Source organism: Vespula pensylvanica, chromosome 2 (assembly GCF_014466175.1).
Source record: "Vespula pensylvanica isolate Volc-1 chromosome 2, ASM1446617v1, whole genome shotgun sequence".
NCBI classification, from domain to species: Eukaryota; Metazoa; Arthropoda; class Insecta; order Hymenoptera; family Vespidae; genus Vespula; species Vespula pensylvanica.
Genome location: NC_057686.1, coordinates 18,686,528 through 18,713,859, shown reverse-complemented (window position 1 = coordinate 18,713,859; position 27,332 = coordinate 18,686,528). Strand labels below are relative to the sequence as shown.

Here is a 27,332-nt window from a genome sequence, read left to right as displayed (position 1 = left end):
CCGCGTCGAGCGACAAAAGCCCGCGTTTCGACGCACGTCCCCGTCGAAAGAAACCAAAGGAGCAACGGTCGTCACCAAACGGTTACCGTCCTGCCACTGTCAGCGCTAATCGCACGCAGCAGCCATCACGATGACGGATGGAAAAGAGGTAAGTCCTATGCTTCGCGATTCTTTCTTTTTTTTCTCTTTTTTCCTTTCTTTCTTCTCGACGACACTCTATCTTTCTCCCTCCTTCACTTTTTCTCGACAGAGAAGCTTCCGAGGTTTCTCGATCTTTATCCGTACTCCCAGACTGCTCCCTTCGATTTATCTTACTTTCTTTGCCGGACCAACTCGTAGCTCCCCGCGACGGTATGCAACCCTCGTTACCGATCGGTAGATATGTTTTCAGACGGAAGGTGCTCCTCGAAACGTTTATCTCTTTATCTCTTCGTGTCACTTGTTACCTTCGACTTGGGAAGGGGAAATATAAAGTAACGCGTCTATCGCGCTCGCCTCTCCTTTATCGTTCGTTGCCCCATTTCTCGTTTTGTTCCGCGTTTCGTTTCACGTAGTTACATTTCTTTCTCGCAGAGAGTCAACGTAAGTAACTAGTTATAACATCGAGGATCTCTATTAGATGGATGCGAGATCGATCTTTCAATCGCGTGACGTTCTCTTTATTCGAGCAAACTCGAATTCGTTACTTACTGCGTCGAGTTACGTGTGTTTTAATAAGGAGCATTTGAATCTCAAGCATCGTTCATTCCTAACGATTAAGACGACGAGATTACGAAGATATTTCTCTTTTTCATTTATCCGATCGAACGATCCGTCGATCGAAGGTCGATCGCTCTTCCCATTCGAGAGGAAAGAAAGCTGGCAAAGATGATGCAACGTTCTCCTTTAACTCGGATTAAGCGGCAATGCTCGTGCGTTTCGTAGTTGGTCAAGGCCACGGTAACGTCGCTTGCCAATCACCAGGTGATCGTACGACCTTTGATCGTAAATAAAGCGGACATTGACACGTTATATCCTTGAATCCAATATCTACTCGGGAAAGCGATCGTTTCCCGACGAAACGATGGGAGCTCGAAAACGCAAGGTGGGACGAACGGACGATTTTCTAGTATGCAACGTCATGATCGAGAAAATCCAAAGTCGATCGTTCTAATCGAAGATGGATCGATCGATCGGTCGCACGACGAATGACCGATCGTTTGGTGACCGTGGCATTGACAGTCTTTGAAGCGGGCTCGCATCGTTATTGGCAGAGATAGGTAGGTAGGCAGGTGGGCAGGTGGGTGGGTGGGTAGGTAGGTAGGTAGGTAGATAATAGACAGGCGCTGCCTTCGCGCGATGACCCTCTTACCTCTTTACCGTTTCTTCCTGGCAAGAACGACTATCGCGCCGTAACGCCGTACTCGTACGGCCGTGCGAAGAGATTTCAGTTGCGAGGTCAGTTGCATTTGCTAGTACACCAGTAGCCATCTAGCGAGAGCCTGAAATCGTAGGCCCCAACTCGTTCGATCCACCAACTCTCGTTATCGTTTTTATTTTTCTACACTTTGATCTTCCTTCATCCATTTTATCGTTTTATTTCTATACGCGTAAGATTCCGTGTAAGGAGAAATCGTTCGATCGATAATTATTTCCACCCTCGAGGTGGCTTCGAGGGATCGATAGAATCCACCTGTTAACGGATCGACGATCGATCCGAAAACGGAAAGGTAAGGAGACGACGTTCCCCGGGGTTGTTGCTTCGAAAGAACCACCGTAAAAGTCTATCGTCTTCCGATGCCGTCGGCTCGCATCATCGGAACACCCTGCTCGATATTAATTCTCTATCCAATTCTCTCAAGGTTTATCCATAGAAAAAATGACCTACGTATATCTCCGCGTACCTGACATTTTTTTACTCGATTTTCATCGTCTCGTCGAAACTCGTTGATCGGTATCGGGAGTTCCTCGAAGGTGACGAATCTTCGAATTGTCGAATCACCGCGCAAATGTCGCGAACATTTCGAATTAGTTGAAAGTCAGGTGTCCGAAGGGTAACTCGGAAGCTAGCTCGAGTCTTGCGGTCGATCGATGCTGGTTCGTCTTTTTAAAGATCGAAGGATCTCGTACCGAGCGATAAACTATTTATCGTCTGAATTGAATGACGATAAGAAATGATTAATGGCGAATTTGGATTGTTTAATACAGATCAGCGGCGAAATGGATAACACGGAGGATGTAAGGACAACGGTCGAATTGTATATCTACGATCTGACGAAAGGCATGGCAGCTATGATGTCTCATATGTTGATAGGTAAGCGTGATCGACGACGGAACTTCCGATCGAGAACATTTTTTTCTTCGATGTATTTTTGTGCTCGCCAGTCGATGCTAGTCATTCGGATCGTGAATCATACGATGGCATCTTTGTTTCGATTCAATGACGATCGCTTCTTGACGTAGGTGTTGTGTCAAGTTGGATACGAGAAAGAGACGGACGATGCGATGTAAATACGATGTTAACAAATATTCTCTTTGTGACGTCAGTGCACGCGTGGAATCCAAATTTAGTCGAATCCAATGCGATGTATCGGATTGGAAACGACCAAATTCTATCTTATTTTGAGATTAGATCTCTTCCGTACGGCGATCTCACGTAAATGATCTCGGCTCGGTTATCATTTTGCTTAGTTAATCTTAATCATCTTCGTTCGTTAAGCTTTGCTCGATAACGATCCAATATGTTACAGGATCTACGACGATTTTCCTGATGTAGAGAATTATTCCTTGTTCCAATCGAAACCATTGTTATCGAATAGTTGAATCCTGTTGTTGATTTTATTCGAGGCGAAACTATTCTTTTTTTTTTCTAACTAAATAAAAAAATGCTAATAAAAATTCAAAGGAGCTTCGGAAAGATGTTCTTTATTGCGATCGTTACTCGAGCAGCCATCGCGTAGAGGTTACTGCGTAGAAATCATCCCATTCGTATAATAGCGAATGCACATTCGTTTGTATAATTCATCGCGAAAGTATATACGTTCGTGCGATCGGAATAGAGCGAATCTTTACAAAAGCGGCATGCAGTCTTTCTTCTCCACGAGAAATTCGCGCGTCACGTGATTCGTTCGCGACGCTTACTCGAAGATCTCGCGAATCTATTTTCGATCGCATTCGCCGTGATTATCCGCGAAGATTCTTTAGTATAACCAGAATTGGCATAGATACCCGTGCACGTACGTTATTTATACGCGCACGTGCGCATCTCTGCGTTTACCGACGTACGGATAAAGGAACCTACAAGGTTGATAACCGACGATAAGAAACGCATTGATTTTATCAAAAGATCTTTCTCGCCAACTGTTACGCGTTAACGTTGTTAACGTCGATTGAGCCAATTTGACGTCGATATCGTTAAATCCATCTAATCTCTTCCGCACGCGCATTCGTATTTTGCATAATAAGAAACACGAGCGTGTTCTTTTGATAAATTTTTCGAACGTAACGTTCGTACGAAACTAATTGGCAGTGATTCATGATTACTTCGCGTGGGAGTCGAAGCATTCGTTAAAGGAAAAAACAGTCGTTAGAGCGATGAAAGGGTAGACGCCTAAGAAAACTGAATATCACATCCGACGAATTTCACTTTTCAAATCCAGCGAAAACGCGCTGTAATAAGAATATCGTGAACGCTAACAGCTATTTCCGCGTTAAGAAAGTAGGTCGAAGGAACGACTATTCGTCTCGAGGTTTCCTCTTCGAGCTTCGTACGAGATGATTCTGGTGCATATTTCGTTTTACGAGCGAACACCGGTGGACTTTATTTTCGAGACGAGAGCGAAAGCTAGCGTCTCGTAGATCATGCCTTCCGACTTTGAGTCGCGTTCGCGTTCGTTCTACGAGCAACCGATTTTGTTGCTTCTCTTACCTTCCTTCGGAAGATTCCAATCAAATTCATTGTCCTTGCAAATAAAACATCAGAGTTGATAGATTTTTGTTAATCCTTAACGTATTCGCAGGCAGACATTTGGAGGGAATATGGCATACGGGGATCGTTGCCTATGGCAGAGAATACTTCTTTGGTCCTGTTGGGATACAAAGTGTCAGGCCGGTAAGTGTACCAGCAAAGTATGAAGCTAAAAGCAATCTTTATTACGATTACCTCCTTCTACGTACGATATTTCGCGTAGGAAACAATTGGCGAGATGCCCTTAATAAATAAGTATAAATAACTTTTGTCACATGGACAAACGTTTCTTCTCCTTTATACGTCTTTATGCGCGATTCTACGTCATTGCGTACAATTTTTTTGAAAAACTTCTTGCACACCTTTTTTTTTTTTAAAGATTAAGTACCCGTCTCGAATTTACAGTTTTATATTCATTTTAATTTTAAAATATCCTAAAAATTGTAGCTAAACCTTCCAATTTATTATTGCAATATGTTTTTGTTCATTTACTTCATTTCTATTTGAAGATTTTTCTCTCATTCAAATTCGTTTCTTCTACGTTTCTTTTACGTTTGCGGCTTTTCCTAAGAACGAGACGTATTGGCTCGTCGTTGGCACGTAACGTGGCTATCATCGTAGGGCCCGATCGTAGTAACTCGTCGCTCTGGCCATATGATACGCTAGAGACGAGCAGGTACTAAATTTGGTCTGGTCTAATCTAAAAATAATTTTCGCTTTGCTTCACACACGCACACGCACACACACGCACACGCATACACATACAAACGTGCGCGCGCGTATACTTTCACTCTCACTCTCATAGCTCTTTCCCGTTCTATGTTTTACCGTCCTGACTCTACGGAGGCGAAAGCATCGCCAAGTTCGTTCATCCACGTCCGTTCAAACTCGTTCCTACGTTGTGTAAAATTTCATTAGTGTTGCGTTTATCGTGTTTCTCGAATCGTGTATTTCGAGCATGAACTGCGAGTGCAAACATACGTAAATATATCTACTTTGAAAAAGAAAAATGAAGGATATCAAGAAAGAACGCTAACGAAGCAGATCAAATTTCGTGCTTTTGTACGTATTAAAGCATCGATGCCTTTCTCTTTCTCTTCCTCTCTTGAAATTCGTTCAATCGGTTGTCCCGAAATTTTTGCGCAATTTTCCAAGGTGTACAATTTTGATCTATACGAACCTTCGGCAAAAAATAGATGTACATTTCAGGAGAGTTCTTCGTGCGTTGGTGATAGATTTGAAGAAAATTATCATATCTTTTCTACGTGCCAATGAAATTTATTTATGCAAAAAGAACAACGATATAAAGTATTAGGCCGTCTTATCATTTATCTTACATTTTCCGTCGCTTTCTTCCGCCTTTTTCTATCCTTCGCTTTTCATGCCACAAACGCTCACGAATCTGACGCGCGCGTTAGCAAATAGTTATTTTGAGCGTTTCACGTAGGGAAGCGTGGATTTGTCGTCGTTCTAAAATTACGTTTGCACTCTCTGGCGTATCTCAGAGCGAGCAAGAGAGAGAGAGAGAGTAGGAGGGTTGCGAGAAATTCGTGGTGGATGCATCGACAGACGAGAAGCCAGTTCGAGAAATTGACATTGACGGAACCTGGAACGAGTCGTCTTTCTTTTGTCTGGTATATTAAAAAAAAACATTTTCGGATAATTGCAGGGTGGTACGTACTTGCGCGATCCGCAGAAAGTCGAGAAGATTGGTGAGACCTATCTACCTTATTCGGTCTTCCTTGAATACATCAACGGCCTGGGAACATCCACGTTCGCGTGAGTGTCTGGATTACGTCTTGTTGCTTGATGATATTCGTGATAGAATGGTGTCGGTGTAAGAGATTTCAATGAAAAAGAAAGAAACGAATCTTTTCAGGCCGGGCACCTACAATCTCTTCAGGCACAACTGCAACACTTTCACGGAAGAAGTAAGCAACTTTCTGGCGGGAAAAGGCATCCCCAAATACATACTCGATCTTCCAGAAGAGATACTACAAACGTGAGTCAGATCGAAAAGATTTTTAAGCGACACGGATCGCTGGATCGATTTTATATATTAATAATTACACTAATCGCGATGTTGTCATACATCTAATAGAATATTCTCATATATATATACACAGAGAGAGAGAGAGAGAGAGAGAGAGAGAGAGAGAGAGAGAGAGAGAGAGAGAGAAATTTCTTTCATATCTGTAAAGCGATTCTCTCTCTCGAGCTTGAAAATAAATAAATCGCCCGATTGCATTTAGGCCCGTCGGACAAGCGCTAGGACCTTTGATAGAAAGCTTAAGTAGCAACGCAAACGCGGGTTTCACGGTAGGCCAGAGATTCGTAGAAGCGAGGATCGAAAGAGAGGCTTCGCCGGAATATCAGCTTTTGAATACGGCAATCGAGGAGGCAAGGTACGCGCTATCTGCTCTTCCATCGTAATCGAATCGAATTTAACTTTAATAATTGTTAAACGCTAGATTGAACTCGATCGCATTAGAGGAAAGGAGAAACGTGATAAACGAAAAGCTCGCTAAGAAGGATAGAAAAAAGAAAAAGAAAAAGAAGGAGAAGAAGGAGAAGGGAAGCAAAGACGGTACAGGGAGCGACAGTAATAGCACAGGGACGAGCTATTACGCGGACATGGCGGAAAGCGAGGGTAAACCTTTCTATCTCTTTTTCTTTCGCGATCCTATAAAGTTTTCTTTACGTAGGACGTTCGAGTGTTTCGTCGAGAGATAATCGATAAGAATAATCGTAGGTGCAGTGAGCGAGATGCAAGCCGCGAATGGTGCCACGATGGAGATGTTGCCGTCCGATAGGGTGTTGCAAATGGAGGAGGAAGAGAAACGGGAACAGGAAGAGAAGAAACGGCAACGCGATCCTCCTATAGTATTTAAAGACACCGTCGACGTGAAGGCGGAATACGAGGGGTTAGTCAACTGTTTAGAAGGGAAATTAAACGACGAGGAGAGAACGTGCTTGAGCGAACTTCGACAGTACGTTCTAGAGAACGAGGGTTCTTGGGCTTTGGGAGACTATTTTTTAAATTTTGTGGGTAAGCTCCTTTCGAATGATTTTCGATTTCTTTATCGAAACGATAGAATAAATCGAAAAATGTGGACCGTTAATAAATACCTTAGCGTCGTCTATTAAATGTGCAGGGCGCATACTTTACGACAAATCGTTAGCAACCGAGACAAGGGTGAAGCTCCTCGATGTACTTTCCGTTGCCGCTTTGAAGGACGACGTAATACTTCTCCTGCATCAGGATAGAAGGGAACACATTCTTATGAACTATGCCTTCGATATAGATCGTCATCCACCGGAAGAACAATTACCGCTCGCCGAGTTTGTAAGCGCATAGAGTTGTATTGTTCTCTACCACCGTTCTTTATCTAAAAAAAGATGATAATGATAATAATTAGAAATAAATTTGTACGTCCTAGTTGGCGAACATGTTCGAGAACTTGAGCAGTTCCGAGTGGTTACTTTATATATCCGAATGGCAACATCAGAATCAGAGTATCAGCAACATAAGGGTGACGACGAAGGTGGCGGTCCACTCCTTGCTGTCCAATTCTTTCGAGTTGCAAACTCGTGGTGCGGCCATCATCCATAACTTAGCCTGCAAGGAGGTAAAAACTGTGGTCTGTATCTTTCCTGTTCGATTAACCATCGTCCAAAAAGACGATGCTTTATGCTCGTGAAATTTCTCCCGATTTCTTTGAAAGAAGTTACATAGGTATATCTCGATGGTTATCGATTTAACCAACAATAATCTTTATCATTCGATCATCCGATATTTGATTGTTGGATTAAAAATGATTGACGATAGATTCGTTATGGAAAAAGCAGTGCTAAAAATACCTACTACTAATATATTTGTAATCGATAAATAAATAGGCGTCAAAGCTACGTCTCGCCGTGCTTCTTTCGACGATTTAATGCTAATTGCTAAATAAACGCTTCTTCGTATCTATCTATATATCCGCACGAGATTTCCTTTTGGTTAGACCAAAGATATCGAAATGTCAAGATCTAACGGCTTCCCTTAATTTTGACGTCGACAAATCCGCATAATGTATTACTTAATTATACACTTCGCATATTGTGCTTCGTAATACGGGATAACGCTTCGGGACTAGCTCGTTCGTAATATATGCGTTGCTGCGAAACAGTTCAGTTGATGGATATCTTCCCAGAGATCGGCTACTATTTTTTCAGAAAATGAACAAAAGCAAAAATCTACGGAGACTTTTACCAAAAGGCAGCATTTCTAAGGTACCTATATAAAATACGTACGTAAAATATGTGACTCGAGTCTAATTCGAGTTCCCTGCAGTGAATCGTTTATTTATTGAAAAAAGAAAAAAAGAAACAAACAAACAAACAAAAAAGAAACGACAAGGTATCCAAACATTTGCACAACGATATTCGAAATGTTTATGTACTATATAACTGTTCTTATTAACGACATAACGATCATTTTATGGCGTAATAATCGTAGGTATTCGACGACGTGGCCGTTGAACTGACGATGGCTTTGCTACAATATTTCAATGGAAGTCCAGCCGAGGAACAGCTTTACGCGTGTATGAAGTCCTTGGCGCGTTTCACGCAAATCAGTGGACAGGATGTACCGCAATTGATACAGATGATCGGACCAGAGCCAAACAAATTTCGTGGAACTTCCGAGAGAGTTGACAAACTAATCGATCAAGTCAATAAGAAGCTACGTTGAGGTATAACTTGCGTTTTTTTCGGGGTCTAAGTCTTTATATTCCAAATAGGATGAAGCATACGAGTGTTGTTGACTGACAGCTGAATAGGATGAATTTTTACATAGAGATTTTATTTCAAGCGTCTATGCTTTTTTAATAATTATCTGTTATTAATTATTATTGATATTATTATTATTATTATTATTTTTATTATTATTGTTATTATTATTATTATTATTATTATTATTATTATTATTATTATTAATGTTATCGTATAAATTGTTATCTCTATTATCATTGCAAATTATTAATAATATTGCCATTAAATTATTATTAATATTGCTGCGACTAGTGCTGCGATTATTTTTTATGAGATAATTGGCGTTAGTCAAGGTTGCGTTTAACCACGTTTCTCTTTTTTCGCTTTTTTATTAAAAATTTGTAATCGCGTTTGGAATCGTGCGAAAGCCAAGTTGAGAATCACTGCTACGTTCTAAAGCTACGATATTCGATGGAGCGTACACGTATGTAAGTTACTACCGTTGGCAGGCACAATAATCTTTTTATAAGCCTCTAGCATCTTATCTTTTCCGTAACCACACATATTATTCGTACTGATTAAATCTCGTCGAACGACACAGGAGAAGATCTTTCGAATTTATTTCCAGATCTTCTAATCTTGTCAAACAACGGGCATGATATAGAGATTAGATAAATAAGAATATAAAATTTCCGATTAATGGGAAATACACAGAAATGCACAAAGATATAGCCTTTAATATTGAAAACAAAATTATGTATGACATGTAAAAAATTAAGAATCAAACAAACATATTTTTTCCGACAAGACGATCACATGGACGTTGTTTTCTTTTCTGTCATTTTCAATTATTAGTCAATTATTCTTTGCAATCGTGATAAAAATAATCGAATATAAAACGATTGTTTGAGAAAGATATATGACTGACATAAGAAAGACAACAAAAATATAAAGACAAGGAATGATTTTCGGTATATGTCTAAATATATGTTCTTCGGTATTTATTTAGGAATTTTCCATACATATTCAATTTGATCTTTAAAAGTTACCGATACTCGAGTGGATAGACAATTGGCACGTATCGTGATAGTGGCTAATTTGATTTTTCGCCTTAAAAAAACGCACAAGTTCATCGATAGAACGATCCGAATCGTTATTATTATCTGTCTCGGTCCAAGGTTTTCTTCCTCATTTTGAAAATGTTTATCAATGTGTCAACAGAAGAGAGTTATTAAGGAAGGAGAAATACGGAGAAAGAGAGTACGTCGGTGCTCGTTAGCGAAAAAAAAAATAACACGATCCAATTGAAAGAAGAAGATGGCGTTTACTTACAGCTTTAATGAATAGGTTTGATGATAAGGGTTTGGAAGACACGAACGATACCTACTTACAAAATGATATGCAAGCGATTCGTATTTCCGTGCTGGCCAGACAAACATTGTTCCATTGCGCGTTCTCTCCTTGAACAGAGATCATTCGCAGAATCGCAAGAATCGGATCGCGTCAATTTTGAAATGAGTTAACTCTTGTCGCGAAATCTCTTTCAGTTTATATATCTTCGATAGCCTATCAGTGCCCGAGAAGGATCGCCAGCAATGTCAGTGCCCAGGAAGGATTCCATCTCGACGGAAGATGCCAAAAGGAAGAAAAAAAAGAAGAACTTTAGTGCAAACTCGAGAAAATATTTGTTGATACTGCAATGGCTTCCAAAGTACAATCAATTTCAAGCTATATCCGACGTTATAGCCGGTATTACGATAGGACTCACCATGATACCGCAGAGTATCGCTTACGCTGCACTGGCTGGATTAACTGCTCAGGTATCCTTGCTTTCCCATTTCCTACGGGGGGAAAGAAGAAAGAGAATGTGAATTCGACTATTCTGTTAATTCACAGTACGGCCTTTACTCGTCGTTCCTCGGTGGTTTCATATATCTTCTACTCGGAACCACCAAAGAAGTCTCCATCGGTCCTACATCTTTGATGTCTCTCTTAACGATGGAATACACGCATGACATGCCGATAGACTTCGTTGTACTCCTTACATTCTTGGCTGGATGCGTAGAGTTAACAATGGGCTTGTTGAATTTAGGCATGTATCCAAAGTGCATAACGTTTATCAACGTTTCGAAAGATAAGAATCTTGTAAAAATCCAAATCCGAACGATCGATCCAACTTTCTGGTTTAATTGACAGAAATGTAAATATGTCCAGGTTTTTTGGTGGACTTCATTTCCATCCCTGTTACGTCGGCATTCACTTCGGCAGCGGCAATTATTATAATCGTTGCCCAGATTCAGGGTCTCTTAGGTCTGAGATACAAGTCGTACAACATAATCGATACCATGAATAAAACGTTTAAAAACATAGAGAAGGTTCATTTGCCCGACGTAGCACTCAGTTTTTCTTGCATAGTTTTTCTTTTACTCTTCAGGGTAAGTTATCTCACTCTAGGAGGATATATTCTTTTTAACGAGCTCGTGGCGTTAACGTTCGCGCACTAAATCTCCCACGCATTTTCGTAGAAACTGCAAGACTTTGGAAACAAGACTGGGAACAAGGAAATTACGAGAACGAAAAAGATTTTGTGGTTTCTTTCTATTGGTCGCAATGCTCTTGTCGTCTTAATAACATCAATTATATCGTTTAATTTGACATTGCAGGAATCTTCTCCATTTACTCTTTCAGGTTGTCATGCTTTCTCGAGATTTTGCTAGAAAATAGAGCGTTTTGTTCTTTAACTTTTCCTTTCTTTCTTTCTTTCTTTCTTTGTTTTACAAATGCGCTTTATAGGAAAAGTGAAACCTGGATTACCAGCTGTATCTGTACCACCGTTTTTATCCCAAATCGGAAATCGTACATACACATTTTTCGATATGTGCTCCCATTATGGATCTGGCATATTTATGATACCAATCATCGCTGTCTTGACAAACGTGGCGATTGCAAAAGTATTTGGTAGATATAAAGAATTCATTTTCCTATTTATTGTTGTCTTTGAAAAAGAAATAACGAATTTGATCGATTTTAGCAAGCGGTAACTCGTTAAACGCAAAGCAAGAAATGTTAACGCTCGGCATTTGTAATATACTTGGAAGTTTCTTTTCGTCAATGCCAACTTGCGGAGCATTGACAAGAAGTGCAGTAAGTGCTGCGAGCGGTATACAGACGCCTATGGCGGGATTGTATACAGGTACAAGACCATCGTATTGCCTTTCGATAATTATTATTTTCCTTTTTTTTTTTTTAACTTCCTCGCGACACGATACTTTATTTAATCTTTCCCATAATTTTACTTTTAGGAATCTTAACATTGTTAGCTCTTAGCTTTCTAACGCCTTACTTTTACTATATACCACGTGCGACGCTCGCAGCGGTATTAGTAAGCGCCGTTTTCTTTATGATCGATTTACGAATATTCAAAGTTCTTTGGAAAGGATCCAGTGAGCAATTTTTACTCTTTGTAGCTTCGAGTGCTTCGTCTATTATTAATTTTATTAAGCTTACTCAATACATATTTGAAATCTTGCAGGAAAAGATGCAATAGCAGCTATAGTGACGTTTGTAGTTTGTATAGTTTGTAACATTGAAGTAGGACTTCTCCTTGGTGCAGCGCTTAATATAATTTTTTTACTTCATCCATCGGCTAGACCAAATCTAAGTACCATTGAGTGCAAGGTAAAAATAAATGTACATTTCATTATATAAAAGATTTCAATTGATGAGAATTCTGTACATAATATATCTGTCACACATCATACAGCACACTTACATACCTACGTACCTACGCACGCACCCACGATGCACGCACGCACACACCATACATACATCATACATACATATATATATATCTCCCTCTCAGACAGATTTGGGAAATGAATACCTGATACTTAAACCTGACACAGGATTTTATTATCCTGCAGTAGATTTTCTTTCCAACAAATTAGAGACAATAGCTACCAAATATGAGGAACAAGTACCGTTGCTCGTAGATTGTGAAAGATTTCAAGGCTTTGATTATACCGCTATAAAGGTATTTAACTATTTTTCGTTATTAAATTTATATTCTCCTGTAGTAATTCTAGCTTTTTATAGAGTATGGAAAGATTATCGAAACAATTGAATACTAAAACGCAAAGATTATGGCTATTAAATGTTAAGCCAGAAGTTATAAAAACTATTTCAATATTAGCAGACAATAAATATTTTCTTTTTATCAATGATCATAAAAGTATTAAGTCTTTTGTAGATGAAGTAAAAAAAAATACCGGTACGTACGGAAACTAATTTCTCTCCAACCATTGGCGTAAATAATATTTCTTATTCTTTTGTAAAGATGAACAAAATCTTGTGGACGAGGAAAATCAACTAATGAAAAATACTGAAAAAGAAAATCTAGAAATGGAAGGCTATGAAGATTCTAATGGAATATTTAAAAAGAGAAATGATGATATGAAAGAATCTGATAAAGTGTCATTGCATTAATAAAACGCTTGATAGAGAGCTTGGATAACTGTTATGTGTACAGCTGAATCGTCATAAGAATGAATAAATTATTGATAAATTATACATAAGATAGTAGTAATATTATATCAAGAAATGTTTACGTAAATTAGTCAATGATATTAAATTTCTATTGAGTGATTCTTAGTTATATTAATTAATTCAACGCACAGAACTTATTGTAATGTATCATAGAAAAGATGGATATTATTACGGAAAAAAAAAAACGTTACAGAAGTAAACAGGTACAGAATTGAAGTAGTGTAGTAATAGGTTTTCGAAGCATTAATGTGCCCATGAATTAAACATTGGTTTATTAAAAAATTGAATACAGAGAAAAAATGGAATGTGTTTTTATTTTCCCAATATATGTTAACAACTCGCCATATTCGTGCTCATTTTCTTTCTTTCTTTCTTTTTTTTTTTTTTTTCTTTGTATTATTCCTGTTTTTCTTGGAAATTTCAACATTACTTTTCTCTTCGTTTTGTAGATGGCGTGGTGGCATTATCATGCGCTACATATTTCAAGAACGTAATCGTCCATAACCGTTATTTATTTAAAAGGAGCTATTAAAAGTAGTTGACAGGTTGATATAATAGTGGAAATATATTAATTATTAAAAATGATTGGACATATCGAGGCAGAAAAAAAGCGTTTATTATCATTGAAAAGAAAAAAAGAAGCATTTAAAGTTAAAGAGCAGCTTATTCGTGACGCATTAAAAAGTTTGGTAGGTGATTATTAAATGATATTCTGCTTTTTTTCTCTCTTTTTCTCTCTCTTTTTTTTTTTAAATAATCACAAGCGCAATATCTATACATTTAAATCATATATTGAGTTTTTAACGAGTGAACTAATTGACTTTAATAGGATAATAGAAAAGCAAGTAATAAGATCGTGTTCGACGATAGCATTGAAAAAAATATTGCTACTGAAAAAGAAGAGAAAAAATTTAAGATTTTATTTGATAATGAAGATGACGACGATGAAGAAGTTACTTGGAATGATGATAAATTCAAAACGAAAAAAGATTTGGACGAAAAGGTATAGTCTTTTTATTGCGAGGAAACTTGAAACTTGTATAAAATTTTATTCGTACGGTTTATATATCTTTCAGTATATAAAATTGCAAGCAAGTTTTGGTAATGACTCTCGGTTTACCTTGGATGATCGTTTTATCGAAGAAAATGTACAGAATGAGGAAAATAAAGAAGAAGTCGATGAATGTGACTTAGAAAATGAAAGAGAATGGCAATTTAATATACTAGAAGACGTTTTGGGTGCACCGATTGCGACAAAGCTTAAAAATGAAGAGACAGTCAAGTATAAATAAAAATGTTAAAAGGTATATAAATTTGAATCATGAATAATAATAATAACAAATATTTTTGTAATGGCTTTGTAGAAAATTTGCAATGATACGATATGATCCAACGGAGGACAAACATAAACAATACGAACTTACAACGGAAGAAAATAAGTCTAGTGCAAAGACTAAAAAGAGAAAGAAAAAAATAGAAATTGGAGTAGAAACCAACAAAGATGAACCGGTTGTAGTATCGAAGGATGTATATTATTCGGTATCCGATTCATTGACCAAGAGTTTAAATCAACGACAAGGAGAATTTAGTTTATTGAAGACATATGGAAAGAACATAGACGAAACTGGTACATTTTGCTAGTTTGCAGATCGTTCCGTTGAGTCCCAGAATTATTACGTTTAAATAAAAATTCATTTTCTTTTTCTTCTTTTTTCTCAGATAAAAAAAATGTAGCAGCGGTCAGTGCAAAAATTAACGAAGAAATGCCCAAAAAGCAAAAATCGTTTTTAAATTTCGACTCGACAAACCCGTTTAAATACGATTCATCGGATGACGAAAATGGTATTAAATTGGATATTCAACGGTTAAGAGATCGCAAAGAAGAGAAAGAATCAAATCATTTATTTGTAAAAGATAGCGATGATTTCTTCTTTTCAACGAATGATAGACGCTTCGAAGGTACATGAATAGAACGCGTTAAACCTGTTGATCGGTCGATTATACGAATATAACAATATGTGTTTCAGATGCCTTAGATTTCTTTAAAAAGGAACTTGCGCCGAATAACGAATTTAAAAATTTGAGACGTGAATTAAAACAAATCGTACGTGCAAAGGTTCGTAAGAACGTTAAAAGGACTGGAAAATGGGGAAATAGACAAAAAATTAAAAAACTATTATGAATTATATAAAGAGAGGAGAAATTGTATATTTTGTCAATGATATTATTTGATAAAGGCAAGTTACTTAAAATATACTGTATAATTGTACAGCTGCAAAGGTCCACATGCGCACAACATACAAATGTTTCTACAAGCATGTTTTGTTATGTAATTATCATTTATTTTTTTATCAAACCACATAGTAAAATCGTATAAAATATTATTAATCTATTACCAATATTCTGCAATCAATTTATATAATTATAATCGTGCACATATTAACGTACATATATTAAGTTTCGATGATGACTATTGCACCTCAAAGGATAGTGGATAGGACGTAGATGAAAGGGAAGATAGTCATAATATATAATAATTATCGTAACTTAAGTTGATAAATTTCTTACGCAATAATCCCTGTGACTAAATGATTATAAAAAATATATTTAACTTTTCCTATGATATATCTTTTCCAATAAATCAAAAAAGACATTCTGTGGTAAGCTGCTTGATAGTCGTTGTATGTGGGCCATAAGCAGATTATATGTTTCCTTTTCAAATATGGAATAAGCGTTTGGCAAATCTAAATCATTGTATAGATTTTTCACTCGTCTGATTTTTTCCAAATCTTGAGAGCCATAACATTCCTAGGAAATGTTAAAAGCATTAATGGTGACAAAACATTAGGAGTATTTATTCGAAGTATATCGTTAAATAATTGATTATGTCAAGCCTACTTCTAATATTTTTCTTTGTTCAGGAGTGACACGTTGCAAAGCAGAAACTATTAGCCATGTGCATTTTCCCTCCTGTATATCCGTAGAATTTTTACCAATAACTTTTGTATCGCCATAACAATCCAGATAATCATCTTGAATTTGATAAAAGTGGCCCATCTCTACTAAAAGTGCTTCTACTTGTTTGTGCAGTTCTGGATCTTTCATATTCACCTATAATTTGTAAAAGTGTATTTTATAAAACAATCGGATAAAACTATTATGGTTAGCTAGCATATGTAATTTTTATCCGATTCGAAGTTTACTTACTATATACATAGCTATCTTAACTGGTAGCACAAAAGCATAATAGGCCGTTTTGTGCTTGATGATTGAATTATATCGATCCATAGTAAATAGATCTAAATTTGCTGTCTTACCAAAATTGGTCGATAATAGATCTAAACATTGTCCTATTGTCGTCCTCAAGATATACTATTTATAATGAAAATAATGAGATTGTCTAACGGTTTAACGCGCCTTTTTAACTTTATTAGTAAATAAAATAAGACGAATACATACTTCATGAAATAACTCCACTAAGTCGATATAATATTCTTTTTCTCTGAAATAAAATCGTAGTATTTGATAAATAGTGTTTTCTATCATAAGTCCATCGTTAATGGCTGCTAGACCAATATCATCAAGAAGATACCAACAAGGTTGATTTCTTCGTATTTGAGATTTATCTTGAATATCGTCTATTAGCAATAGAAATCCTTGAAGCTGCACGTACATATATATGTTATTAATGTTAAAATATTAAATTTATCATATATATATATATATATATATATATATATATATATATATATATAACACGAGTGTATTCACAATAAGTCAAAAAAAATGCACAAACCAATTCCATACACCAGCCTAGTATACGCACTAGGCGAATATTTTCATTTGTCAGTTCTTCTTGAGGTATTAACATTTGATAAGCACGAATCAAGGTCAATGCTCGCCTTTTCCTTCCCTTGAGAACATTATACTGCAATGCCTGAAAAAAAATTTCGCTCACATATTTAAATTTAATTCTGGAGAAACGTCTGTTATTCCAAAAAGTTTAAATATTACCTTGACCAACCACTTGGAGACATCAGGTACGTCTGAGTAATAATCTGTATTAATAACATCGTGAAGGAGAGGGGGCCATAAATTCATCAATTCGCGAATTTCGTTTTCGTTTAATGCGTTGGTTGCTTCTGTCATGAAATGCGCCGTCATCTGGGTCTTTGTGTTCGTCATTCTAAGAATAAGTATCAATTTATCCGCATGCGTATGGATGAATTTTTTTTTTTTTTTCGTATATATATATAATAACATGTATATATGTATATATGTATATATAATAACATCGTATATCTAATAATGATACAAGAAATATTTGTTTTTACCGTAAGAAGAATTCGACGGTAAACGCTACTCTATATCTCCAAATTCGAACATAGATAGCCTCGGTTGGGTCTCTTGAATTTATACCGGTGTATGAGAATGTAAATTATAATGACAATACAGTAGGTCGTAGAAGAGATCATATTTAGAGTTAAAAACGGATAAAGTTACATATATGTAACGCTTCTTTTTCTCATCTCTTTTTGTCATTGCTTCTTATCGATAATATCGGAAATATGAATATCGTAACGTATGACTAGGAGAACGTTTCACGCGTAACATTTGTGATTCTAAGATAAATTACGAAACTATGTAATTTCTAAACGAATATATGAAGTTTATTTTGATAGAACGTATATTACGAAAGTATGTCCTTGTTCGAAGAAAGTGCACAAACGAACGATATTTCCGAAGAAAATATCAAAGAAAAAAGTTTCGGTTACGAGGTACGATCAAATTTATCAACAACAATCGAATTTGAAATTCGTTTCAAAGTCATCAGTTTCGTTAAATTATCTCTCGTTTAAATGTAAATTTATTCAAACTTGTTAAACGTATAAATAGAAAGACGAGCTAATTGGAAATATAAGCGATTCTTGGACAGTAATCGTAAAGGCGATAACGCATCGTGGAACGCAGACAATAATACAATGTAATCCTAATTTAACGAAGGAGGAGTTTATTGACATGCTTGTTAAGACGAAACTATAAATACCGCACGGAACACAGCCGTATCGAGTCTTTATCTCTTTTTCCTAACATTATCGAGATACGCCGCCATCAAGCAAAACGGCACATTTAAACAAGCAAGGACGAAAATATATTCTATATATAGGTGAGGTGATGTTTCTGTTTAAATTATAGCTTTTTCTGTTATTTCCCTGTCTCTTTTCTGATATTTTATGTTTTTATTGAATTATTTACTCATTTTTTTAATGAAATATTAAAAGATATAAATGTTAACATCGTGCAACGCAAATAATGGCGAGTAGATAACACGAAAGATATGAATATATTTTATAATAATTTATTTTACTGTTATTGTCGAATAAATTTAAATAAATGAATAATTCATACTCGATGTCGCATACAAGAAACAAGATATATTAATATTAATGTTCGGCTCTTATCCGACGATCGATCGATCGACCGACCGACCGACCGATCGATCGATCGGTCGGTCGGTCGATCGACCGACGCGCTTGAAATAATCTAATATCTAATAACGCACGACGCATGTAAGAGCACAAACTTACCCAAACGAAGGTATCTTTGCGACAGGCGTGAATTTCGTGCGTTTGTGGTAAAATCCATTGCTGCAGAGGCCAAAGAATCTCCTTCTTATAGCGAAAGAAAACATGTTCAAGGTTCTCTTTGACTCGTATGATAGACACGTGTACGTGTTGGTCAACACGTGTAACGTAATATTTCCTTTCTAACCTCTTTTCGTCGAGCGTACGAGACGCGCAAGCGAACCGAAAGCAAATTGCGTTTCTTCGTTAACGCGTCGTCGCTTTTCTACGGCTAAGATATGGAGAAAAAGAATGTTTACTTTCGGCACGACCAGTAACACGAAGAGAAAAAAATGTCGATGAAACTCCAAAGGGCGTCGTCGTTAGACCTTCTCCTTAAGGCAGAGATACGCACAGTTCTATATGCTCGCTTTTCTATGGTAACGTTCGATAGATCCTTGCTATATATATACGCACACACACGCGCCAAGAAGAGATATACCAGTTGCTCAATATATCCATTCTACGGTTGACGGACGCATATTTTTTTTCATTTTTACCTTCCTATAAATTATTACGTTTTTTACTTATCTCTTATTTACAAAAGACGACTTCCATCTAGGAGATATTTAAATGAATTTTGTACCGCATTTTAATATAGAATTTATCTACTTAATGAGTCTTTATTATCGTTAAAGGTTTATACAAATACGAACGATGATAAAACAAGCCATACTTTTTACTCGTTCTTTGAGCATATCTCGCTTGTTTATTTGTATTTTTTCTTTTTTCCTTTTCTTTTTTATTAAATACTTCTCATTCTATCACAGTTTTCTAATGGGAACTATAAACTCATTTCCTTCGATTTCTTCTGCCATTAACAATAACATTTCTTTTATAGATTTAAATGGTTATTTATTGCTTGAAAGGTTTTTTATTAGAAGGAGCTGGTAATCTATATTTCTCTAATTCCACTTCTGCTTCTGCGAACGAATCTACGTGGTAAGAAAAGTACTCTGGATTTTTATATTCTTTATCTTTGGATGCACCGGGTCCTACGGCTAAAACAAGACAGGAGTCTTTCATCGGAGCCTTCTTATAAATTACAAATATTGGTCTCGAATTGAAAACGTTTCGTCTCTTACGTGTTGCAGAAAGTTTGTAACATTTTTCGCTAAGGCCTGGTACGTTTGCATCTGGTTGCTTTTGATCGGATAAAGTACGACGTGCGTCGAGTGCTCCAAGATGAACTAATGCGACGTTCTGAAATATAAAATCGTCATGCTTCTATAACAAATATAAATCATAATCGAAAAAGAAACGTTACGTTATAATTACCAAAACGAAGCTTCGCTTTTTGTAATGAGATATCTCGTAGATAAATATTTTGTTAAAATATGCATATAGGATTCAAATTATTTACGTTAAAAAATGATAAGTGAAAGATACGAGTGGAATGAATTGAAATTCGAAAATGTTGCGATTATTATGCCATCTCATTTTAATAAGATTTGATTCAATTATAAGAAATGAAGAAATCACGTATGATAATTACCTTTGGTAAAGTCCTCTTAACGATGATATGTAACATTTTACAGTTTGTATTCTTTACGAAATGAAAAAGATAAATAGATTCGTATAAACTTCTCAAGGGCTGATCGAAATAATCATAAGAGATCAAAACTGATTAAATCGTTGCTTTTTTCTTTAGCCGTGGTAAAGTCATTTTTACTTGACCTGCGTAAATTAGAAAAACGATATTATCCGTACATTGCTCCTCATTGGTGCATACTCTTCTAAAGGGAGTATTGGATTGGTCGATGTTATGTAATAATGCTCTATTCTCTCATACGGTGAATCGTGTAGTTTCGGTAACATCAGTGAGAAGATTCGTTGGAATTATCGGACGCGAGTTTCATTCTAATGTTTTAATTACATAATTTAAATAAAGAAAAGTAAATATATTATTCGGAAATACATGTTCGACGGTTGTTCATCTTATTCGATGAAATGTCGGTTGTTCAATAATTCTTTGGTTACGTCGTATAAATGAGAACGAAATGGTTATGTAGTGTTGAAAAAAAAAGAAAAAAAAAAAGAAAAGAATGACCGAGATATTTTATTTCTCTAAAATAAAATATCAATTTGCGTTCTTTTAATCGTATCTCTTAATATTCTTCATTTCAACTTTAAAAAATTGTATTATATATGTATATATGTATTTTAGCAATTCCACGATGTTGATTAATCTGAAACAATATAATTACAATCACCGGACCGAAGGAAAGGAGCCTTTTCAGAAATTGATAGGACTAGGGAAATATGCTTACATCGGAGCTTGCTTGACAGCTGCGTACGAGTGTAGCGTAGTAAGACAACCGCATAACTTTAGAATGGCCTTTGTTCAGGGTGGAAAACACTTTTTAGTTTGGTTGGGCGCATCTGCAACATTTACAACCGCAGTACTGTGCTTAACAAATATCAGAAAAAAGGATGATCCGTGGAATTATTTTTTTGGCAGTACGTAATATTTGTTAAAAACATTAAAAATTAGAATATCCATTTTAATCGGTTGATATAACTTCTTGCAGCATTAGCTAGCGGCGGTTTTGTTTACTCCTTTCTTCAGAGGGGTCAGCTCGTATCCTTTGTAACTTTGTACGCGGCCATAGGAGCGGCAGTATGGAAATATAAGCTCATGCATGGTTACAAACCGTTGGATCACAGCTTTAAATTTCGAATTTCTGCGCATTACTTTAATTTTGATAAAACACCAGATGTAAGATACGAGAAACCGTATTAATTTATTTCTTATATGTACAATGAAAAATTATTGGATTACAATAATATCGTTTGACCGGTCTATAAGGTCAACTCGAAGTAATGTTTATGGGATACATTCGAAGTAGTAAAATGCTGTAATTTCTCCACGCATAAATGTACACCGCGTGAGATCCATAATAAAGATGTCGACGATGGCTTGTTACTGCAGTTTATGTTAACGTTTCTCCTTTCGTTACCTGTTCGAAGGAATAACGGATTGGACAAATTCTATGGACGTTTGTATATACAGGAAGGGTGGAAAATAAGCGTTAACTCACGCAAGCTTCAAGATACTCGATCCTACGCTCGAGCGTCGTAAGTTTCTCATTTAAGACAGCTATTCGCGATCTACAGGACATGTCTGAAAGAAAATGAAATTGACAGTGTTTTTAATCGACAACTACTCTCACAAATAATTCTTGTCCATTTCTGCAAACGACAATGAAATTTAGAAACTTCTTTAAAGAAACCTCTCTCAACCTACCAAAAGAATTAAGAAAATCTGTAATTTTTTTAATATTGCCGGTGATGACCTCTATATATTCCCGATTTGCCCAATCCTGTTGTATCTGTTTCTGGATCGCTTCTCGATGTATCGCTGCCATTGCGTTATGTTTTAGGTTATTGAAAACTTCGTCTACAACTGGAAAAAACACTAGAGAAGTAACGTTACGAAAGGTATAAAGTATAAACGTATATTTGATATTTCTTTTAAAGATAACTATTCTCTCATTCGACGAAAGATTCGTTACATCGCGGCGTGAGAATGACAAATACGAGTCTATGTAGGTAAACGAAATGTGAAGACCTCGCGCTGCGCCATCTAAGGATAAGATTGGGCAATTACTTTAACCGCGGAAATTTCATTGCCGATACTTTGTTATCGTCGTTGCAGCTGATCGGTTTGTCGACAGGTGTTATTTCAATACGTTTCTTCCTTTTCTCCTTTCCTTAATTAACTAGCTTGCTCAGAAAGCATGAAACGAAACGTTGTAATTTGGTCCAAGATGCTGCCTCGAAGCATCGCCGGCTTCAGACGCCTCGTTTCAGATCACATCGGAGTGACGAAGCAGAGGCAAGTATCGGTGACTGCGTACAAGCGAGTCTCCTAGGTTTTTTTTCTTCGTTATACTCGATTTTTTAATCCGTATGTCAAATCATCATCGTATCTTTCGTAGCATCCGTATCACCAAGAATATAAGTCCATAGTGCCGTATAATTTTGAGGAAGAGAAATATCAAGATTCGCGTCGATATATTTCGATGTCGTTGCAGGTTAGAAAATTCTGTTACGTACGTACGTATGCTTTTTGTACTTTATCGTTCGCACGACACGATTTATCGGTACGGTTTTGCGTACGAACGAAACTAATTTCGCATTTAAAAATAGAAGACACGAACGTTTCTGTCTTTCGTGACTTGTGTAAGATCGTACGTGTGTACGATGCATCGTCGATGCAGAGCGCAATTCGGGAACGCGCCATCTTAAATCTCCGCATACCGCGAAAATAATGAAATTTGATCTTACGTTGACACGCAGATTTAAAATAAACAATCGTCGTAGATAAATTTTCTATGCTGCGCCTGTTATGCTTTTGGGAAGAAGCAGCCTGTTATCAGCCGTACGATATTCGCTCGAATTATCCAAGAAGCAGTACGGTCGCAGTCGTTGGAAAAGTAGCCGTTCGATAAAAGTTTATCCTTCGGTAATTGCTGGATCGCAGTTGTGCAGGTAAACTTTACGGACGCATACGTGCGACGTTAAAATACATATAGACGTAAATTAATAAAGATTCTTCAAATTATCATATCGACGTACGTATCGCGCGTTGGTCGTATGAAAATTTGGAAGCATTTATTTTTAGATCGACTACTAATTTACGAATACCTTTGTCGTTATCCACGAGAATGGCATCCTCGACGAAAGACGACGCGAAAAGTACGGACGAAACGTTCGTCAACAAGGGAGAGAATCGACTGGCTCTGGAGAAGTCACCTTATTTGTTGCAACACGCCAGGAATCCCGTACAGTGGTATCCTTGGGGAGACGAAGCTCTCGAGAAGGCGAAAGCGGAGGACAAGGTGATTTTCTTGTCCGTCGGATACTCGACGTGTCACTGGTGTCACGTTATGGAGAAGGAGTCCTTCGAGAATCCACAAATCGCCGAGATCATGAATAAGAATTTCGTTAACATAAAGGTGGACAGAGAAGAGCGACCGGACATCGATAGGATATACATGGCATTCGTACAGGTATCGCTCGAACCGAGACGAGCCGTTAATGCGTGTTCCCCGATGAAAGTAATCGATCGGTCTTGTAGGCTATTTCCGGACACGGTGGTTGGCCGATGAGCGTTTTTCTCGCACCGAATTTGTCACCGATCATAGGCGGAACGTATTTTCCGCCGGAGGACAGACACGGATATCCCGGATTTAAGACCGTTCTGCTTGGTATCTCTAAAGAGGTAGCTTCGAAAAGATCGAATAATTTTCGATCGCCGCGCATCGTATCGCACCGCATCGCACGGTACAGCTCTATCGTTCGGATTATTCTTTACAGTGGCGAGAGAATAAGAGCGAACTAATGCTACTCGGTGGGAGCATTATCCAGAGATTGAAGAAAGCAAGCGAGAACAAAGGCGGGCTGATCGTAAGCGAAAGAAAGACAATGGGTATAGAGTGTAGTCGGGTAGGATCGGCCTTGGCATCGACTCATTCGTCTTTTTCAAGCAGGACCGATACGTGCCTTCGGAGGAGTGCGCCATGATATGCGTTCACCAATTGAAGAACTCCTACGAGCCTAACTTCGGCGGATTTTCGGACGCGCCAAAGTTCCCGCAGCCGGTCAATTTCAATCTTCTCTTTTATATGTACGCACGCGATCCGTCCACCGACCTCGCTCGGGAATGCTTGGAGATGTGCGTGCATACGCTGAAAAAAATGGCACTTGGGGGAATACACGATCATATCGGTCAAGTGAGTTTATTGCGTTTCGCGCTTACGCTTACGGTGTCGCCCCTCTCCGTTTTCTCACCATTATCTTGAACCGTGTCTAAGGGTTTCTCAAGATACTCCGTCGACGAGGAATGGCACGTGCCACATTTTGAAAAGATGCTCTACGATCAGGGCCAGCTCTTGCAATCGTATACCGATGCGTTTTTGACCACGAAGGATCCGTTATTCGCTGAAATAATCGACGACATAGCCACTTACGTTTCTCGAGATTTGAGACACAAGGTATCGCTAGCGTTAGTTACTAGAATTATCAGTCTCCTCTCTGAAGCATATCCGAAGATCTAAAGTACAAATCTAAAGCCTAAACTGAGATCGTTGTCGCAGGAGGGCGGCTTTTACAGCGCCGAGGATGCGGATTCGTATCCTACGAAAACGTCAGGGGAAAAGAAGGAAGGTGCCTTTTACGTTTGGACGTTCGACGAGATCAATGCGCTTTTGGCTAAAGAAGTGGCCGATAAGAAGGGCTTGAAACTGAGCGACGTCTTTTGCTTTCACTTCACGGTCAAGCCGAAGGGAAACGTACCTCCGCGTCGAGTAGGTAGACGCGTGAGACGCCTCGAAGTCCTCCTAAGTACGTACGAAAGTTCTCGAACTCGAAAATTCGCTCTTTTAGGATCCCCATGGAGAATTGAGCAAGCAGAACGTATTGATCGTTTATGGTAGCGTCGAAGATACGGCAAGGCACTTTGGCATAACGGTCGAGAAAACGCAGATTCTGTTGAAAGAAGCGTCGCGAATACTTTTCGAAGCTAGAGAGAAGAGACCGCGGCCTCATTTAGACGATAAGATTTTAACGGCGTGGAACGGTGAGAAATGAAAGGATATTTCCGGATATTTTATGTTTCGAACGATCGCGATAACAATCGATCTCCTACAATTCCTGTAATTCGTTCCCATTTTTGATTCCTGACGCAGGCCTGATGATAAGCGGTTTAGCACGAGCCGGGTCTGCTACCGGCAACAAGCGATACGTCGACTTGGCAACGGACGCTGCCAAGTTTATCGAACGTTATCTTTACGATAAATCCGAACGTTCGTTACTTCGTAGTTGTTACCGCAGCGACAACGACGCCATCGTATTAACGTAAGTATATTCGCGATTGGCCTCGAACGGCGTCATTGACCCTTTATCGTTCCGCACCCTGTACCGTTTTTTCTTAAGCGTTCTCGGGTCGCGGTCCTTAAATGGTTAAGTATCACGTTTAAGAATAGACGGGAATATCGATGAAGCGAGCGAAAAATCGTAGGAGCGTGCCTATAAGGGGCTACCACGCGGACTATGCCTTTGTGGTGAAGGGATTGTTAGATCTGTACGAGGCTAATCTAGATCCTCATTGGTTGGAGTTCGCCGAGATACTTCAGGATATTCAGGACGAGCTCTTTTGGGACGCCACGAACGGCGGGTACTACTCAACGACCAAGGACGATCCTACGATAATTCTTCGACTCAGGGACGGTACGGTCAAATGTATTTTTCTATGTAATTTTAGCTCGTCGAGATTAAAGCCTCGTGGTCGCGCGAAACGCTTAGCGGTTTTGATTCGAGAAACCTCTCGTTTCTCCAAAGAGAAGAAGCCGTGCTACGCGCTAGCAAAGACCATCACGTCAAAATATTTATAGCGGCGCGTCTGCTCAGTGTTTCGCCGGGGTGTTCGAGTCGTCGTGTATGAGGAGGCATCGTCAAAAAGCCGAGATATAAAATATCCTTGTGCTTGTTATCGTGACTTTTATGATCTCGGGCTTGCAGATCACGATGGAGCGGAACCGTGCAGCAACTCGATTGCCTGCGGAAATCTATTGAGATTAACGGCTTACTTGGAACGCGTCGAATTCAAGGACAAAGCGGAACGTCTTCTTTCCTCGTTCAAGGAACCTTTGTCGAAGGTACCGAGTTCCGTAGCGGAGATGGTGAGGGCGTTGTTGCAATATCACGATAGCTCCACGGAGGTACGTATGTTTTTCTCTTCTACGACGTGGAGAGAACGATGGAGATAGCAGGATCGAACGATAACGAGGAAAGTTCGTCTTCTTTCAGATCTACGTAATAGGAGATTCGGGGGCGGAAAATACGAACGAGCTGTTGCGCGTGGTACGCGAACGTCTGATACCGGGACAGGTTCTAATGTTCGCGGATCAGGATCAATCCGATAATATATTGCTTCGCAAGAACAAGATCTTTGCCAAGATGAAGCAGGACAAAAACGTACCGAGAGCCTACGTCTGCCGGTATCGAACGTGTTCCTTAGCCGTGACGACTCCGGCCGAACTCGCGGATCTATTGAGCACGGAACGATGAAGGAATCCTCGTTCGTTTCGACTTTGCCTTCTATTGCGAAGGGAAGAGAAACGCATATAGTTGTAAAGTGCTATTGTACAAATTTTCTAGAAGGGTCAAGAAGATCTTTCAAAAAAGTAATACGTATACGTATGTTATAAAGATAAAGCCGTATAACGGCTACCTATTAGTTTTCGCGTCTTCCTCGATGCGATCCAGGTTGTTGTTGCGCGTTGGCGAAGCTCGTTCGAACGCAGAGATTAACAAATACGTCTAGATCTTGCTACGGCCGTTAGACGTTGCCGTAATTTTCCTGTAGATCGAAGAATATTATTTTTGAGTCTAAGAATATTTATGTAGTTCTTTAGTGCTGCTACGAGAGGACGATATATTCTCAAACGTCCAAGCAC

The 27,332-nt window shown here is 38.2% G+C and overlaps 8 protein-coding genes across 21 annotated transcripts in view; 5 read left to right on the top strand and 3 right to left on the bottom strand.

Annotated features, from left to right (window-relative positions):
• The first annotated feature begins 9 nt into the window (after nucleotides 1-9).
• LOC122638147 lies at nucleotides 10-9,513 on the top strand. Of its 6 annotated transcripts, none has more exons than XM_043830888.1 (12): nucleotides 10-148; nucleotides 2,188-2,293; nucleotides 3,999-4,090; nucleotides 5,616-5,725; nucleotides 5,826-5,948; nucleotides 6,199-6,351; nucleotides 6,418-6,596; nucleotides 6,699-6,995; nucleotides 7,102-7,292; nucleotides 7,387-7,575; nucleotides 8,165-8,221; nucleotides 8,448-9,513. In XM_043830888.1, exons 1-12 carry the CDS (start codon nucleotides 131-133, stop codon nucleotides 8,679-8,681), a joined length of 1,749 nt encoding a protein of 582 aa, XP_043686823.1. In that variant the 5' UTR covers nucleotides 10-130; the 3' UTR covers nucleotides 8,682-9,513. The 6 variants fall into 6 exon arrangements, with proteins under 6 accessions (XP_043686823.1, XP_043686828.1, XP_043686827.1 ...); XM_043830890.1 differs by lacking the exon at nucleotides 10-148 and adding an exon at nucleotides 561-582; XM_043830891.1 differs by lacking the exon at nucleotides 10-148 and adding an exon at nucleotides 1,419-1,437.
• A 56-nt stretch (nucleotides 9,514-9,569) lies between these two features.
• On the top strand, nucleotides 9,570-13,546 carry LOC122638146 (sodium-independent sulfate anion transporter). Of its 3 annotated transcripts, XM_043830884.1 has the most exons (11): nucleotides 9,574-10,521; nucleotides 10,598-10,793; nucleotides 10,916-11,136; nucleotides 11,227-11,389; nucleotides 11,495-11,659; nucleotides 11,733-11,894; nucleotides 12,004-12,144; nucleotides 12,234-12,379; nucleotides 12,564-12,734; nucleotides 12,797-12,971; nucleotides 13,038-13,546. In XM_043830884.1, exons 1-11 carry the CDS (start codon nucleotides 10,297-10,299, stop codon nucleotides 13,184-13,186), a joined length of 1,914 nt encoding a protein of 637 aa, XP_043686819.1. In that variant the 5' UTR covers nucleotides 9,574-10,296; the 3' UTR covers nucleotides 13,187-13,546. The 3 variants fall into 3 exon arrangements, with proteins under 3 accessions (XP_043686821.1, XP_043686819.1, XP_043686820.1); XM_043830886.1 differs by lacking the exon at nucleotides 13,038-13,546 and having other exon boundaries at nucleotides 9,570-10,521; nucleotides 12,778-12,971; XM_043830885.1 differs by lacking the exon at nucleotides 12,004-12,144.
• A 206-nt stretch (nucleotides 13,547-13,752) lies between these two features.
• Nucleotides 13,753-15,869, top strand: LOC122638152 (probable RNA-binding protein CG14230). Its single transcript, XM_043830901.1, has 6 exons — nucleotides 13,753-13,935; nucleotides 14,076-14,249; nucleotides 14,323-14,528; nucleotides 14,611-14,873; nucleotides 14,966-15,205; nucleotides 15,274-15,869. The coding sequence occupies exons 1-6, from the start codon at nucleotides 13,828-13,830 to the stop codon at nucleotides 15,426-15,428; spliced, it is 1,146 nt and encodes a 381-aa protein (XP_043686836.1). The 5' UTR covers nucleotides 13,753-13,827; the 3' UTR covers nucleotides 15,429-15,869.
• Nucleotides 15,784-19,269, bottom strand: LOC122638151 (farnesyl pyrophosphate synthase). 2 transcript variants are annotated; one of them, XM_043830899.1, is made up of 7 exons: nucleotides 18,835-19,269; nucleotides 17,261-17,432; nucleotides 17,043-17,183; nucleotides 16,706-16,909; nucleotides 16,454-16,618; nucleotides 16,145-16,357; nucleotides 15,784-16,054 (listed from the first exon to the last, which is right to left on the bottom strand). In XM_043830899.1, exons 1-7 carry the CDS (start codon nucleotides 18,936-18,938, stop codon nucleotides 15,854-15,856), a joined length of 1,200 nt encoding a protein of 399 aa, XP_043686834.1. In that variant the 5' UTR covers nucleotides 18,939-19,269; the 3' UTR covers nucleotides 15,784-15,853. The 2 variants fall into 2 exon arrangements, with proteins under 2 accessions (XP_043686834.1, XP_043686835.1); XM_043830900.1 differs by lacking the exon at nucleotides 18,835-19,269 and adding an exon at nucleotides 17,581-17,720.
• On the top strand, nucleotides 18,331-21,801 carry LOC122638154. Its single transcript, XM_043830903.1, has 3 exons — nucleotides 18,331-18,413; nucleotides 21,038-21,330; nucleotides 21,402-21,801. The coding sequence occupies exons 2-3, from the start codon at nucleotides 21,048-21,050 to the stop codon at nucleotides 21,611-21,613; spliced, it is 495 nt and encodes a 164-aa protein (XP_043686838.1). The 5' UTR covers nucleotides 18,331-18,413; nucleotides 21,038-21,047; the 3' UTR covers nucleotides 21,614-21,801.
• LOC122638155 lies at nucleotides 19,547-20,571 on the bottom strand. 2 transcript variants are annotated; one of them, XM_043830905.1, is made up of 3 exons: nucleotides 20,366-20,571; nucleotides 19,956-20,076; nucleotides 19,547-19,871 (listed from the first exon to the last, which is right to left on the bottom strand). In XM_043830905.1, exons 1-3 carry the CDS (start codon nucleotides 20,399-20,401, stop codon nucleotides 19,726-19,728), a joined length of 303 nt encoding a protein of 100 aa, XP_043686840.1. In that variant the 5' UTR covers nucleotides 20,402-20,571; the 3' UTR covers nucleotides 19,547-19,725. The 2 variants fall into 2 exon arrangements, with proteins under 2 accessions (XP_043686840.1, XP_043686841.1); XM_043830906.1 differs by having other exon boundaries at nucleotides 19,956-20,073; nucleotides 20,366-20,569.
• Nucleotides 21,591-22,565, bottom strand: LOC122638156 (probable protein BRICK1-B). The gene is made up of 3 exons (XM_043830907.1): nucleotides 22,118-22,565; nucleotides 21,912-21,994; nucleotides 21,591-21,830 (listed from the first exon to the last, which is right to left on the bottom strand). Exons 1-3 carry the CDS (start codon nucleotides 22,236-22,238, stop codon nucleotides 21,804-21,806), a joined length of 231 nt encoding a protein of 76 aa, XP_043686842.1. The 5' UTR covers nucleotides 22,239-22,565; the 3' UTR covers nucleotides 21,591-21,803.
• A 152-nt stretch (nucleotides 22,566-22,717) lies between these two features.
• LOC122638142 (spermatogenesis-associated protein 20) overlaps nucleotides 22,718-27,332 on the top strand; it is a 4,649-nt gene continuing 34 nt past the window's right edge. The window contains exons 1-13 of one of the 5 annotated variants that reach the window (XM_043830869.1): nucleotides 22,718-22,907; nucleotides 23,197-23,364; nucleotides 23,498-23,885; nucleotides 23,954-24,097; nucleotides 24,193-24,282; nucleotides 24,363-24,608; nucleotides 24,690-24,869; nucleotides 24,972-25,181; nucleotides 25,261-25,453; nucleotides 25,563-25,731; nucleotides 25,895-26,103; nucleotides 26,395-26,594; nucleotides 26,683-27,332. The exon at nucleotides 26,683-27,332 is cut by the window's right edge and continues 34 nt beyond it. In XM_043830869.1, the coding sequence (XP_043686804.1) occupies nucleotides 23,222-23,364; nucleotides 23,498-23,885; nucleotides 23,954-24,097; nucleotides 24,193-24,282; nucleotides 24,363-24,608; nucleotides 24,690-24,869; nucleotides 24,972-25,181; nucleotides 25,261-25,453; nucleotides 25,563-25,731; nucleotides 25,895-26,103; nucleotides 26,395-26,594; nucleotides 26,683-26,943 (2,433 nt within the window). In that variant the 5' untranslated portion in view covers nucleotides 22,718-22,907; nucleotides 23,197-23,221 and the 3' untranslated portion in view covers nucleotides 26,944-27,332. Of the gene's footprint in view, nucleotides 22,930-23,073; nucleotides 23,365-23,497; nucleotides 23,886-23,953; nucleotides 24,098-24,192; nucleotides 24,283-24,362; nucleotides 24,609-24,689; nucleotides 24,870-24,971; nucleotides 25,182-25,260; nucleotides 25,454-25,562; nucleotides 25,732-25,894; nucleotides 26,104-26,394; nucleotides 26,595-26,682 lie in introns of those variants that run through there. The other 4 variants (XM_043830872.1, XM_043830870.1, XM_043830873.1 and 1 more) reach the window with 4 other exon arrangements.